This window comes from Acipenser ruthenus, chromosome 46, assembly GCF_902713425.1.
Source record: "Acipenser ruthenus chromosome 46, fAciRut3.2 maternal haplotype, whole genome shotgun sequence".
NCBI classification, from domain to species: domain Eukaryota; kingdom Metazoa; phylum Chordata; class Actinopteri; order Acipenseriformes; family Acipenseridae; genus Acipenser; species Acipenser ruthenus.
Window position 1 is genome coordinate 4,140,073 of NC_081234.1, and position 15,867 is coordinate 4,155,939.

General features: G+C 42.8%; 1 protein-coding gene across 3 annotated transcripts in view; it reads left to right on the forward strand.

Annotated features, from left to right (window-relative positions):
• The first annotated feature begins 3,661 nt into the window (after positions 1–3,661).
• LOC117397838 (inactive carboxypeptidase-like protein X2) overlaps positions 3,662–15,867 on the forward strand; it is a 69,355-nt gene continuing 57,149 nt past the window's right edge. For 2 of the 3 annotated variants that reach the window (XM_059013509.1, XM_059013511.1), the window contains exons 1-2: positions 3,662–4,442; positions 6,374–6,624. In XM_059013509.1, the coding sequence (XP_058869492.1) occupies positions 6,390–6,624 (235 nt within the window). In that variant the 5' untranslated portion in view covers positions 3,662–4,442; positions 6,374–6,389. The remainder of the gene's footprint in view (positions 4,443–6,373; positions 6,625–15,867) is intronic. The other variant, XM_059013510.1, reaches the window with a different exon arrangement.

Here is a 15,867-nt window from a genome sequence, read left to right on the forward strand (position 1 = left end):
GACATTACAAAAGAGTAATAAGTAGAGTAATATAAGAGAAATGAGAAAAGATTTAAAAGTAAAATAATGGTATGTATTTTAATTAGTAGAATTTGCCTAGTGGTTTGGAATGCTCCTGTCTCTGAGAGCCTGCAGGGTGTCAGTGTCGTGTTAATTATTGTACATTCCCTTCCTCTCAACACACCCCTGTAGTTCAGTCAATGCCTGTTAGCCCCAAGGTGGTCCTGGCCCCGAATCAACATGAGCAGAGATAGAAAGTATTTGAGCTGCAAGCTGTGACAGACCCTTCCTGAGCCTGTGCCAGACCATTTTTATAAACACGACACAGAAGGAGGAAATCTTGTAATCACCAAAGGGAATCCTTTCCATTTGTACCTGGAGAGCCTGCTAGCCTTTGCAGTGGTCTCTGGAGAGGCAGGGCGTCTCCTTTGTGTTCTGATGAAGGTCTCATGGGAACAGGATTGTATCAGTCAATCAATCAATCTTTATTTTATATAGCGCCTTTCATAATGGACCACCATCACAAAGTGCTTTACAAGATAAGTAAAAGAACAATGCATAATACATTAAGTACAGTAAACAACAGCTAATAACAGATATCAGGCTTAAAGAGCATGGAAAGCAAGAGAGAACGCAGCTCTCGACGTGCCAGATCAAAGGTTTTGACACGTAACCCCCCCCCCCCACACACACACACATACAGTGAAAACTAGGTGCTCATGATATATTCAGGGATATTTAGACATGAGGTAAAATATTATGGTATGGGGTGAAATGTGCAAATAATAACCCAGCCCCAATGACCCACATACCATGAAAGTTCATAGAGTACTGTAGTTATTCTGTTGTATACAGCTATACACATGCGTGAAATGACTCGATGTACATTCATGGGGTATTCAGTTTATATATATACAATGTTTATAAAGAAAGCATGTTTAAACCTATATTTAAAAGGTGATATCCTGCTTAGCAGTGAGGAGTAATTTGGAACAGTGCGATTCGCAGTCATTCTGTCGCTGGATTTGAATAAATGCCTTCACTGCTTCAACATTCTTTGGCTTTCTTACAATCGTAATGTGTGTTTTTAAGGGATGCTAAGTTGTATGTGTCCTTTAAGGCCTCCCATCCACTTAACCGCTTGACTGACATAATGAACCGAGACCAATGCAATGCTTTGATCTTTACCAAACAGCTGTGTCATTTAAACATGGTGCTGATCACTTCCCATTAGCGTCCCAGACCTTGCTTCCCATGATCAGCTGTGTCTTACAGACTCCCTGGAAACCTGGTTAAAGTGTATTAGTTCATGTGTCTAGTGTTTATTTTTTTCCTGCTGTTATGTCTGGATGTCTGCCAAGGTATAGTCTTTCCAAAAGTACAAGCTAGGTCTTATCACCTCCACCTAGCCCCTTATAGCTGGGGATGGGGGGTTTGGAGAAGGGGGCTCTCCAGCACTAAGGGAGGAATGGCTCCTGTCTTTTCTGTTTTTAACAGCTTATAAAGCATGCACTATTAAATTAGAGAGCTTGGCAAACGGTAATAACAAAACAGGGCATGCATCTACAGGGGGTCCTCGTAATCACGCAATAATCGCACAGTACTGAAGGGCATGCATCTACAGGGGGTCCTCGTAATCACGCAATAATTGCACAGTACTGAAGGGCATGCATCTACAGGGGGTCCTCGTAATCACGCAATAATCGCACAGTACTAAAGGGCATGCATTTACAGGGGGTCCTCGTAATCACGCAATAATCGCACAGTACTAAAGGGCATGCATTTACAGGGGGTCCTCGTAATCACGCAATAATCGCACAGTACTAAAGGGCATGCATCTACAGGGGGTCCTCGTAATCACGCAATAATTGCATGGTACATAAAAGTTACAAAATATTTGTATAAAATCGAATTCTAGGTAAATGCGAGGCGGTTAGGAGTGTATGATAAAAGTCTGGTGAAGATGACAGGGATGCTGGTAGATGAATAAGTCTCCCCAGTATTTGAATGAGGACCTAAAAACACCTTACCACAATTAGTAGTTATTATAAAGTACCTGTATTTTGTAAAGAACTACCTTTCGTGATTTAACAAATACATTTTACACACAAACACATTCGTATTGCAATAACTATTTACTTTCTTAGTTTATCATTTGTTATTATTATTATTATTGTTATTATTATTATTTATTTCTTTGCAGATGCCCTTATCCAGGGCGACTTACAATCGTAAACAAAAATACGTTTCAAGAATCACAGTTGTTACTTGTCAGCATTATCTTGACCTAGACTAGGTTAGAGCCTGTTTCATTTACATTTACTTTTCAATGTTTTTGTAGAATTATTGTAAAAGGATGTGAATTTTCCAGTGACGCAACAGCACATGTTAAGTGAGGGCTTAGGACAGAGAGAAGGAGACACTTCTTCACACAGAGAGTGGTGAGGGTATGGAATGGGCTGCCTAGTCATGATGTTGAGGCAGGAACACTTGGATCCTTTAAGACCCGACTTGACAAAGTTCTGAGATCAATCAGCTACTAGGAACAGGATGATTAGATGGGCCAAATGGCCTCCTCTGGTTTGTAAATGTTCTTTTTTTCTTATGTTTCTTAAAAATGTCAACATCAGTGGTCAGCTCTGAGTTGATCTTAGCTGAGATAATAGACATAACTAGGCCATAAAAACTGAGATGAATTCAGTTGTGAATCACAGCACTCATTGTGGTAGAAAACTCCTAGTCCTAGACTCCTAGTGGAGGGGCGGTCCAAAAGCATGTCTGTCTCTCTCTGTTAGAAACCCCACAGATTCGGAGTTCCTCAGCCTTCAACAACAGGAAGACAGGCAAAGCAATCCCCATGGCCTTGTTACTTCCACCACATGTTTTGCATCAAAAGGTTGTAAAATTGATTCTTGGCAGTCTCTTTTTATTTTCTCCATGTGATTATGAACTATTATTTCTGCACTTGCAATACCTGTGGACTATACCATTGTTGGTAGCAACCCTGAGAGTGCCCATGGCAAGAAGCAGCTGTGTGTTTGTTCCCCACCCCCTAGGGATACTATTGCTGATACTCTAGTGGCAGCCACCTCAGAAACACTTTCTGACTCCTGTGTAAACAGTGAACCACCCACACACCCTCTTACAGCATCTGTTATGAATCCAGTTTAAATACGAAAATTCAAGTATTCTTGAATTAATCTGAAAAACACTGTTGGCTTTGTCTAGAGAGAGAGAGAGAGAGAGAGAGAGAGAGAGAGAGAGAGAGAGAGAGAGAGAGAGAGAGAGATGGGGGTAATTAGAGGGCTGTTAAAAACAAGTAAATCAACAATGTATTTTACACGCAAAGCCTGTCAGCATGTTGTATTATATTAGAGTTGAATTACAAACATGCCCATCTGCCTCTAATTAGACATGAGGGGAAAAACAACCTTTCCCTGAAATTTATTTTTTAAATTCCATTTAATTCCTGAGTCATTCCCAGATACTTATCTGATGACAGAGTGATTTATATGCTTGAACTAGCTATAGACTTGAAGACCATAACCTTACAGCTCACTCCCCTCCCTTTCCTTAGACATTGTAATTCTGCCCTGTTTTAAAGTCTTGTTAAATGAGTCAGGGGCTGGGCTTCGGGTTTCCTGCAGTATTAAAGACATGTGCAGCTGCCACAGCATTGCAGACGAGCACTGCTGCAAGAGGACTAAGGAAAGACAGACGGATTTGGCAGTTCTCTTATCAGCTCCTCCTAAATACTTCTCCAGCTTTCTTGTTATCTTTGATATTCAAGCAGGGAGTGCCTTTTAAAGAAAAAACAGAAAAAAACTAAAAAGTATAAAGATAGCCCTAAAAAAGCTGGGGAAAATTGCTAGAACAACAAATAACTGCAGACTCTGCATAAACTGGAACTTTCTCTACTTTTCTCTGCAATATCTGCCTGGATATCTCCCTGCCGCCATTTTAACCTGGAGTCCTGCTGTATTTGGGATTATTAAACTTTTTTTTAAGAATCTTAAGCCTAGTGCATTGCAACAGAGATTTACATTTTCTTTTCTTTCCAACTATAGCCAACACCTTTACTTCAAGCTTCAGGAATTTCCTTGGAGTGAGCGCTCGGGCGACAGTGATTCATTTAAAGTTCTGGGGAAAGTTGCAGAATCGGCAGATTAACTACTTTAATTTCCCCAGGGGTCTACACTGTATTGTCACTAGAGATCATATCATAGTCTAAGCATTTGACTCCCACCAGTCTGTTTCCTTTCCCAGCTTTCGCTCTGACTGTTTTTCCTGCTGGTGTGGACTACTATAGGAAAGCCTCCAGAACCACCAGTCTTTAGTCACACATATTGACTGCTTCCAAATGGACTTTGCAGGACTGCTGTGAGGGGCTTCGTCGATCTGTACCAGTGTGTGTGAGAAGTTTGGGGTCATCACATCAGTTGGTATTGTATATATATATTTTATAAGTGAGCTGCCTTATTTCATGTGTTTGAAATAAGTTTACCTGAAATGATATTTCATAGAAGTCTATGATATCAGTCCAATTTATGTTCAGGGATTGTTAGTTGATTTTTTCTTTTTTCTTTTTTAATATGCATGGACTTTATTTTGAGAGTGAATATTTAAAGTACTGTTATATAAAATATAATACATTGAACATACAGTTGTAGTCTAAAGTTTACATACCCCAATGGAAATTTATAATTTCTAGAAATTTCTTGAAAACATATAATTATAGGAAAAATCTTTTGTAGCAAAAGTTTGCTTTTGTGGATGAAGAAAAAAGTTACAAAAAATAGATATCTACAATTATTATTTCAGCAATTTCTTTCGCAAAACTCCAAAAATGCTAATTTAAAAGTATTCATACCCTGACAAGGAAAATTAAATTAATAGCTTGTTGAGACACCTTTAGCAAAAATAACTTATTTTAAATGATTAGAATATTTGTCAATGAGCTTTTGGCATGATTCTTTAGTGATTTTTTGACCATTCCTCAATGCAAAATTGTTCCAGTTCATTCAAATTCCGAGGACTTCTCTTGAGCACAGCCTTCTTCAACTCATACCAAAGATTCTCAATCGGATTTAGATCGGAACTTTGACTAGGACATACAAGAACCTTGATTTTATTTTTCTTTAACCATTCTGAAGATTTTGATGTGTGCTTTGAATTGTTGTTGTGTTGGAACGTCCAGTTGTGCTGATTGGCCAATATCTTTTGGTATGCTATGGAATCCATTTTACCATGTATTGGAAATACATTTCCTGTGCCATGAGAGGAAAAACAGCCCCATAGAAGGATATTACCACCTCCATACTTGACAGTCGGTATGGTGTTCTTTTCTTTGTACGCCTCACCAGACTTTCTCCAAACGTAACGAATATCAGCGTGACCAAATAGCTTGCATCACTCCACTAATCCATAATTTAAATGCCATTTTGCAAACTTTAAGTGTTTGTCCTTGTGACATTTTACTAAGAGTGGCTTTTTCCCTGGCCTGCGACCATTGAGACCTTCACCATGCAATACTCAACCTATGGTTGAAATGGAAACCCCAGTCCCACTTGCAGCCAATTCACTTTGAATATCTTTGGCAGTCAATCTCAGAATGTTATTAACCTTCCTCACAATTCTTCTACTTCTCGGTGAAAGAATCTTCTTTCTTCCAGACCAAGGGAGCGTTGACAGTACCATGAGTCTTGTACGTCTTGATAATAGAAACAATAGTTGAAATTGGGATACTCAGATGCTCGTAATGTTCTTGTATCCTTCTCCAGCTTTATGACAATAAATCATTTTCTGCCTAGGTCTTCAGATAGCTCTTTACTTTTTTCCCATATTGACTTATTGGTAATGACAGCAATCATCTTATGCCTAACCCTTCTATACTCTAAGAATGTTCACCTACAATCCAGCATCTTCTAGACTTTTCTAGAATTAGATTCTGCACTTCATATTGAAATTTCTAGCAACTTTTTTCCCTCATCCAAAAAAGCAAAACTTTTGCTACAAAAGATTTTTCCGAAAATTGTTTGTTTTTGAGTAATTTCTAGAAATTATAAATTTCCATCGGGGTATGTAAACTTTTGACTACAACTGTACCGGTATATTGAAAATTACATTGGTTTTACATGATAATAGTGTTAGACAATATTTAAGTGTTGAATATGTACATGATTGGATCATTCACGATTCAGTTCATTCACAGTTAGGCCATGTTGGCAGCAAGTTGTACAGTACATGTATTATCCGGTACTGGAAAGGGCCCTGCACTTATTCACGGTTTTCAGTATTTCACTGTTATTTTGATGTCAAATCAGTGAGATAAAGAGTTAGTATTTATATAGCCATATTTTCCCACAATCTCAAGGAGTGTTAAAGTGAAGATGGAGTGGAAAGCTACAGTGTGCACCTGTGCCCTGCTCTGCCTCGGGGTCCTCCTGACATGGAGTGCTCCTGCTCGCTCGCAGGCTGTCCTCACAGATTATGACATCACAGAGTTCCAAAAGGGCTTCCTCACGGAGGGGACGGAGGGGGAGGTCCAGGAGTATACCGGCCTGGACACTGGGGAGAAGGCCATGAAGACAAAATCTAAGAAGTCTCCCGAAGAAATCCTTGCAGGTAGGAGAAACTTTAACTTGAGATCTGCTTACTTCTGGTATTAGGCTAATCAAAACTCTCATTAAACGTTGAACCATCTATTCAAGTAATAAACATCTTGCGTTATCTTTCAAATGCCTTAAGCAAAATTAATCAAACAGATGTTTCCTGTGTGAAAATATAAGCCTGTTTGATGCCAAGTTTGAGCACAAACCTGCTAACTAGCTCACTAACATATTAACAGCATTAATAAATACTAGGTTTAGCCACATTGTCATACTTCCCATATCACAGTAGTGAAGCATTGGCAAATAATGATGCTTGCAGTATAATTAATGCAATAAAATGCAGTACTATGGGATAGACCTCTCAAAATATGTATCCAATTTCTAGGAATGACAAACTACTGAGGAAGGGTCATGTATTCCCCTTTTAATATGTTGGTGTCCCTGAATAAATTATGACCCCTCATCAAAATAGACAACAGATTTGAATAAGCTAGATGTCCCCACAATAGAAAAAAGACAGCATGGCCTTGAAGAGAGCAAAGAGCAGCCAGACTAATCTCAGGGCCTAAAGGAATGAGCTTTGAAGACAGGCTGAAATAACTGCACCTTTATCCTGGAACAAAGAATAAGGGGGGACTTGATTGAAGTTTAAAATGTTAAAAGGAGTTGAAGTTAACCCCAGTCAATACGAGCAGAGCAGACACCAGGGCTGGGGGGGGCCCAGTTGGAAATTAGGTGGAGATGGAGAACAGGGTATGGGATGAATTACAGTACCTAGCCATTCAAAAGATGTTGGAGACAGGTGAGCCTTTTGTTTATTCCTAATTACTGGCAGGTCAGGATCTTTCCTGTGCCTACAGGCTGTGAGGTCTATAATTCAGCTCCATTGTAAAATCCATCCTGACAGATGGAATCTCAGGAGGTCTTGCCACTGACATGTGGGTTCTGACTGGGTGGACACTCTGCTCCAGGGTCAGTTAGTAACCTGATAGTCCATTAAAACACTTACAAACATTTCTCATAGTAAAAGCATGGTAAAGTGTAATAAAGCATAGCGAAAGCATGGTAAAGCATAGGTAACCTCTGTAACGCACAGATAGGTAGGTATAGTAAAGCCTAATAAAAAGATGGCAAATCATGGTAAACAATGGTAAATGCATGGAAAAACAGAAAATGACCATGCTAATTTTCTGTGGTAAACTTTTAGACTGGAAGTATGATTGTTTAACCTCACAACGATTTTTAAAGTTTTTAAAATCCTGTTATAGTTTTTCTTTTATATGTTTTATTTCTGGATGCCCACAGCAGTACCTTTGCAGTAGGCATGCTGTTTGAGTATTTTTTGTATTGAGGAGTAATCATCACTTCTAGTCACCTGCCATAGATATATGTAATGTAAGCTAGATCAGCCAGTGTCTTTATAGTGCTTGAGATAAAGAAAGGATAGGGACTGCACAAGGAAATCCATTAACTGCACGACTCTGTGTGGCTGGACAAAAAAGGGCATTATTAACATTTGTTTGTGTTTTTCTTTTTAATAATACTGTAATTGCATGACATTTTCACTTCAAATATCACATAAATCAATTGGTTTTTATATCATCAAATTATTTTCTGCCAAATACAGGAGCCAACTTTACAAACATTCAACTCATGAGTCTGGAATATTGAAATTAATATGATCTTTTCATACTTTAAAACACATTCCTAATATAATTTACAAGTTAACACACTCCCTGGCTCTTCATAATAGCCCTTCAGCTGGCATAAGGTAACTGGCTGCAGTTCTTTATAAATACTCAAAGAGGGATATGATTTCTAATATATTACTCTAATAATAAACAGATTTTTGGTTCATGTGCAAATCTAAATGCAAGCTTGTGCAATAACGAATATCATCTGACCTTCAGTCTGTTTTGTGATTAATGTTTTTTAGCTGCAGATTGAACGTTATGGACGGGCTCTTATATGATACGTAGCGCAGATAGTATTGTGTGCTGATTCTGTATGTCGCATCCCTGGCATTTATTGTGTAATATATAAGGGCTGCATCTCCCTATTAAATGTCGGTTTCAGTCATGATGGGCAAGACAGCAGATTTCAACAGTGTAGGATCTGGAAACACCTGCCAATTAATATGTAATATTAATATTAACCTACTTTTGGAGCCAGTAATCAGTATTCCCAAGTAATATTAACATCTGTCATGTTATACATAGTACAGCCAACATATACAGAGCCTGCTTGCTTTAAAGCGTGCTTGTCTTTACACTTTTTCATAAGTTTTCACCAGAACAAACAGCTTTAAAATTGCACAAGGTAAGGCAAACGTCTGCATTAGCTGAACATTAGTAAAATTGCTAGTTTATTGTATGTTACATGAAACAAGAACAAACAGGCTTAGTAGTCACTGCAACTCACTGATTTCATAATTGCATAATTGCATAATTGCATACATTATCTCTCCATATGGAAATGCTTAAACATGACAAACGTGGAACACTGCTGGAAAGAAATGTCTACAATTGTTAGTTTTTTTAATTGTCTAAATAGATTTTCCTTTGTGATTTTTTTTTACTATTATTATTACAATTGAGGTTGTTCATGTGCTTATAATGTAAAATACCATTTGGATACTGTGGAAGGGTGGTGAGTAATTCACTGCACACATGGGAGACAGAAGTTTTATTTGAAAACACCGCACTGGTGCCCAGTTTTATTATTTCAGATGTTTTTTTCTTATTGCCCACAGAGGGCGCTGTTGTCCGTGGCCTGAGTACCGACAACGGTACACAGGACCACAGGAATACCAATACTAGTAAACAGTGAAACACTGGCGCACTCACAGGTGCTCAAAATAATAATGAAAACAAAAGGCGAAATGAAAAGGAAAAATAAAACACAGTAATAAAACTACAAAATAAAGGTGCTGCTTACGCAGTGCCCCCACTGCCACTAAGCCGGTCAGCTCGGGATCTCCGTCCTACGCTGTTATGCACTATACACTGGGGTGGCCATGGTTTCCCTATCACTACACATGTCCCCTTGGGTACGTAACAAGATATTTTAATAAAATTGTTTATTTATTGCTGGCTGTCTTCCTCAGCTGTGCTTGCCTGTTTTGGTCGCTTGTTCCAACCACTGGCCTTCTCAGCCAGCGTCTCTGTGTGTTTCTAATCACAGCCACCCGAATGCATAACCTAGCGCAGTACTTATAGGCCGAGCAATCCCCCAAGGCCCTCCTCTCAGCTACTCAGAGAGAGGGAAAGCCAACACACCCTCTTCCCCACCTCTCCGTGTCACTGCCATGACTGACAGACAGATCTACAAGGCTGCTGCCCCCTTCCTGCAGTACCACGCATGCGCCAGATAGTCAGCACAGATCTCCCCCCATTACATATCCTCCTCCTCAGAATGGCACCACCAGTCCATTAGAAAAATCCTACACCCCCATGCCTTCCCGAGAGAAAAAATCTGCGTTTTGATGTAGTTTCCCTGCTCTGTGGACTACCCTGAAGGCATAGGGCTGCAGGGCCAAGTACCACCGCATGATTCTGGCGTTGTTATCCTTCATCCGGTGAAGCCATGCTAAGGGGGCATGATCTGTAACCAGGGTGAAGTGTCGCCCCAGGAGGTAGTACAGGAGTGACTCGACTGCCCATTTTACTGCGAGACACTTATTCTCGATGGTAATATAGTTTTTCTCGCTGGGAAGGAGCTTCCTGCTGATATACAGGACCGGGTGCTCGCTTCCCCACACCTCCTGAGACAACAGTGCCCTGAGACCAGGCTCTGACGCATCCGTCTGCAGGGTGTACCTCCTACTGAAATCAGGAGTGCATGGTACTGGCTTGCTACACAGCCTTCGCTTCAAAGCGAGAAAGGCTCTCTGGCACGGCTCTGTCCACTGAACCATATTTGGGGCAGCCTTCCAGGTGAGGTCTGTCAAGGGAGCAGCGAGCGTGGCGAAGCTCGGGATGAACTTCTTATAATAGCCCGCTAGTCCCAAGAAAGAGGACACCTTGGTTTTGGTCGTAGGGACCGGCCAGTCAGCCAAGCCTTTCAATCAGCGGTCTGATCTGGCTGCTCCCTACTCGATACCCCAAATACTCCGACTCACTCTTCCCAATGGCACCTTTCTTTGGGTTAGCAGTGAGCCCAGCCTCCCGCAAGGATTGCAGCACCGCCGCTACTTTACACAGATGACTCGGCCAATCCTCACTGTGGATAACCACGTCATCTATGTAAGCAGCGGCGTACTGCTGATGGGGCCGCAAAATGCGATCCATCATCCGCTGGAAAGTGGCTGGTGCTCTGTGCAACCCAAAGGGCATGGTCCTGGATTGGTATAACCCAAAGGGAGTTGAAAACGCCGTCCTGTCTCTAGATTCCAGGGTCAGGGGTATCTGCCAGTACCCCTTTGTTAAATCCAGTGTCGTCATAAAATGAGCCGTACCTAGACGCTCCAGCAAATCATCTACACGGGGCATGGGATAAACGTCAAACTTCGATTTTTCATGAACTCACCTGAAGTCAATGCAAAATCGTGTTGACCCGTCAGGCTTATCCACTAAAACAATCTGACTGTTCCAGTCACTTTGGGACTCCTCTATTACACCCAGTCTGAGCATCTCATCAATCTCCGCCTTTACCACCTGACTTTTGCGCTCAGGTATGTGGTACGGCCTCTGGCAAACTGGCGCCCCCGGCTCAATCTCAATGTGATGGTGGGCTACTTGAGTCTGCCCCGGGATGGGAGAAAACCCATCAGGAAACTCCACCACCAGCGCCTGAGCCTGACATTTCTGTGTTGGTGTCAGATTATCTGCAATCTGTACCAATCCTTTTTCGCCAACACAGAAAGATCAGGTCCCAGGTCTGTGACGTCATCTGCTTGCGCCACTAACAAAGCCTCCTGTTGCAACCAAGGCTTCAAGAGGTTTACATGATAAATGTGCTTTTCTCTCCGTTGCTCCGGCTGACAAATCTCATAATCCACCGTCCCAACCCGGTGTGTAACCTCAAAACGTACTTGCCACTTCGCCAGAAGTTTGGGCTCAGAGCTAGGTAACAATAGAAGCACTTTATCCCCAGGCTGAAACGTGCGTAACCAGGCCCCCAATTGGTCGAATTGTCCTGCTGCTCCTCCCACATCTCTCTCACCAGATCGAGTACACCCTGGGGTCTCCGTCCATACAACAGCTCGAATGGTGAAAATCCTGTAGAAGCCTGAGGTACCTCTCTGATAGCAAAGAGAAGGGGAGGAATCAGCTGGTCCCAGTAGCGCATGTCAATGTCAGTGAATTTGCGCAACATGTTTTTGAGGGTCTTATTAAAACTCTTCACAAGACTATCAGTCTGGGAGTGAAAGACCAAGGTCCTAATGGTCTTAATCCCCAAAAGTTTACATGTTCCGCGGACTAGCCGGGACATAAAGTTGGTGCCTTGATTGGTCAGTATTTCCTTGGGGATCCCCACCCGGGAGAAAACCTTCACGAGCTTGTTGGCAACAGACTTAGCAGCACAGATCGGAGAGGAATGGCCTCTGGATAACGCGTAGCATAATCCAAAATGACCTGCTGCACTCCTTTCTAGCGGTCCCACTATATCTACTCCAATACGCTCAAACTGAGCTTCCACTAGGGGCAATGGCACCAGTGGAGCACGTGGGACGGCTCTAGGGCTAGCTTTCTGACATTCCCCACAGCGTTCGCAAAAACGCCTGATCGCCCGATCCAGGGTGGTGGGTGCCTGCCATTGCACCCACAAGTGCGGTTCCGGAGCCAGGCACTGCAGGAACCGCTCAACTATAATCACCTCCGCCAGCCTGGCAGTGGTGGTCGCCCCTGGGCTCAGCCATCCCTGGGCGTAATCCTGCAAGCGGTGTGCGATGGCCCTGGGGTGTTCCTCCGCAGAGAATCGCTCCTCCCGGAATTTGCAGTGGTAGCCCTCTAGAGTCGCACCCACGTGGTTGAGGATGGCAGCTTTCAGCGTGGGGTACTCCATCATTGCTGCCGGATCCAGGGTCCTCGCCGACGCCTGTGCCTCCCCCGTCAGCTGGGGCAGGAGGTAGCTAGCCCACTGTGCCTGGGCCCACTTGGCAGAGATCGTCATCACCTCGAAGATCTCCAGATAGGCTTCAGGTCGATCCTCTGCTGTCATTCATACATGCTCTAACTGGAAATGTTTCTCCCTCTGGCATCCAACCTGAAGTTACTTTGAGGTGGCCCCGCAGGTTATCCATTCGTCCACTGAAAAGCCTCTGGTACATCCATGGCTCAAGGAATATTTACACCCAAGCTGAACACATCTACTGACATCCTGTGCAAAAACCAATCAACCTCTTCTGAGGATGCTCCCAGTATAAGCTTTAAGGTATAGGCCTAAGTCCAACCCCAAAAGCGATATTCACCTTGTGTTAATACTCCTGGAATTTGAGCAGTTTGAAAACATATGTCAGACTACTATACTAATCCCATGTTGTGTAAACTCAAATCTTTCCTGCTCTCAGTAGCTTCACACCTGTTCTAGACACACCCAGCCTAACCCCCTCCATCACATAGTGAGAGTGGGGAAGGCAGGCCTGCAGTGCAGTGGAATAGCAAGACATCAGGGAATAATTACTTGCTTTGGGGCAAACTAGTATTGAGGGGGGTAGAAATGGAGAGAAAGTAAGATACAGGGGAGCTCAGAACCAGGTAAAACCAGAAAGTGGACCAATGCTTATTCTTTTTTGTGTACTCACTGTATTTGGCGGTATTAGGAAGGGGTAGCCTCTCCCCACAATTGTGAACAGCACCCGTCATTGTGATCAGTCTGTTAATGTAATTGGGAGCAAGGGCAGAGGGGTAAAGACGTGAGAAAGGTGGGGAGGGGTGAAAATGGGGCAGTTTTTAGAATGTGGCTTGGTAAGAGAAAGGAAAGAAAAAAAATGGAAATAGAGAGATTTGGTAGAGAAGATTTTTTGATGAAGCAGTGTGATTTGGTCAGTTCCGTACAGGATAAACTACACTAAGGGTTGAAAATGTTCATTATTTTCTTACCGATTCAACACTTTGAGTTGTTTATGCCACTTAAAAAATGTCTTTGTAATTGATACTTGTTCGATAATGAGATTCAATTGATTGTTAATTTGGTAATTGGATATGGTTTTTGTTCCTTTGTAAACTTAGTTCAAACTGTTAAAATGTTACATCGCAGGAATGTTGTCATGTGTCTCTGTCAGGATGTGCATGTGGTGATAAAGGAATAGAATGTCCAAACAATAATAATGTTCCAAAAGTACCGGTCTTTATTTAAATAAAAAGGATCCCCACTACAAACAATGGTACTGGGAACAGTCTGCTGGTGTGATACAGTCCCAAACAAAACAAAATAATAAACCACAATAATCCAATTACGTCCCGTTCTGTGCTCCCTCAGTGCAAGTGCTCTGGTGCAAGGTCGAGTGGTGGCTGTGTGCAGGGTAGGTGCTCTGGTGCAGGGTCGAGTGGTGGCTGTGTGCAGGGTAGGTGCTCTGGTGCAAGGTCGAGTGGTGGCTGTGTGCAGGGTAGGTGCTCTGGTGCAGGGTCGAGTGGTGGCTGTGTGCAGGGTAGGTGCTCTGGTGCAGGGTTGAGTGGTGGCTGTGTGCAGGGTAGGTGCTGTGGTGCAGGGTCGAGTGGTGGCTGTGTGCAGGGTATGTGCTTTGGTGCAGGGTCGAGCGGTGGCTGTGTGCAGGGTAGGTGCTCTGGTGTAGGGTCGAGTGGTGGCTGTGTGCAGGGTAGGTGCTCTGGTGCAGGGTCGAGTGCTGGCTGTGTGCAGGGTAGGTGTTCAGGGGTGTGTGCTGGCTCCATGATTGTCAGCTCCCAGCATAGTCTTCAGCTGCAACACAAACACAAACCAAAACACAGCAGCGTTCCAGCTGCGTTAGCAATTTCAAAGTAAGGGGCCGTACTCACATAGCTGCATACCCTTTGTACTTCAAAACTCCTCCCTGCAATCAGTGCAGCGCCGCACTCTGTCCAATCGCTGCCCGCAACACAGCTGATCACAATGTAGTTGTTCCGCAGTCATACAGCTACGCCCTTTCCCCAAGATGGCCAACTTCTGGTTTCATCCTATCATCGAGGTGGCCTATCTCGGAGAAGGTGTACCACCCATAGGCGTAATTTACACAGAGGTCACTTTTTTATTATTCCAGATAGAATAATCTTTATGCATGCATCAGCTACAGAAACTGCCCCCCCCCCCCCCCCCAACCTTATCCAGCGCCCTTCCTGGTCGAGAGGCAGACTTGCAGCTCAGATTCCTTCTCTCCCTGTCACATATCCCACCCCTCAGAGTGGGGCCAAAGAAACACTTGGCCACCCCTAACTGCCCTGATTTTCCCCCCTCCCGAGAAAAAAAATACTAATTTTGGTGCTCTTTTCCCATAATGCTTCACTTGGAAGTCAAAGGGTTGCAGCGCCAGATACCACTGAGTTATCTGGGCGTTCATGTCCCTCATCGTATTCAACCACTTAAGAGGGGTGTGGTCCATGACTAGGAGGAAGGAATGTCCCAATAAGTAATACCGAAGAGTGCGTGTAGCCCATTTAACGGCCAAACACTTCTTCTCGATGACGGAGTAGTTTCTCTCCCTAGGTAACTTTCTGTTCTTACAGAATGGGCTGTTCTACTCCATCTACTTCTTGGGACAGGACAGTCCCCAGTCCAATGTCGGAAGCGTCATTCTGAAGGATGAACTCTTTAATGAAGTCTGGTGTAATTAGGGCAGGGGCCTAATTACATTTTCATTCTTAAGAGCAAACTCCTGTTAAAACAGGGCAGCAATACTACCACCTCGTAGGACAGTGGTGCACAAACTTTTGAAATGCCGCCCCCTTTTTTAGCACTTTATGTTTTAGAGGTGGTTTTTTTTCACGATTTCATGTAAATCACATATTTTATCCTAGATGTAACAACAAAAAGTCCAGATTTAGCTAAATACATAAGCGTATCACAAATTCAACATTTACAATCCATCTATAAATCTTTTTTTTTCTTTGCTAGTGAACATTTAACTGACATAAGAACAAAAGAAAGTTTACAAACAAGAGGAGGCCATTCAGCCCATCTTGCTTGTTTGGTTGTTTGTAGCTCATTGATCCCAGAATCTCATCAAGCAGCTTCTTGAAGGATCCCAGGGTGTCAGCTTCAACAACATTACTGGGGAGTTGGTTCCAGACCTTCACAATTCTCTGTGTAAAAAAGTGCCTCCTATTTTCTGTCCTGAATG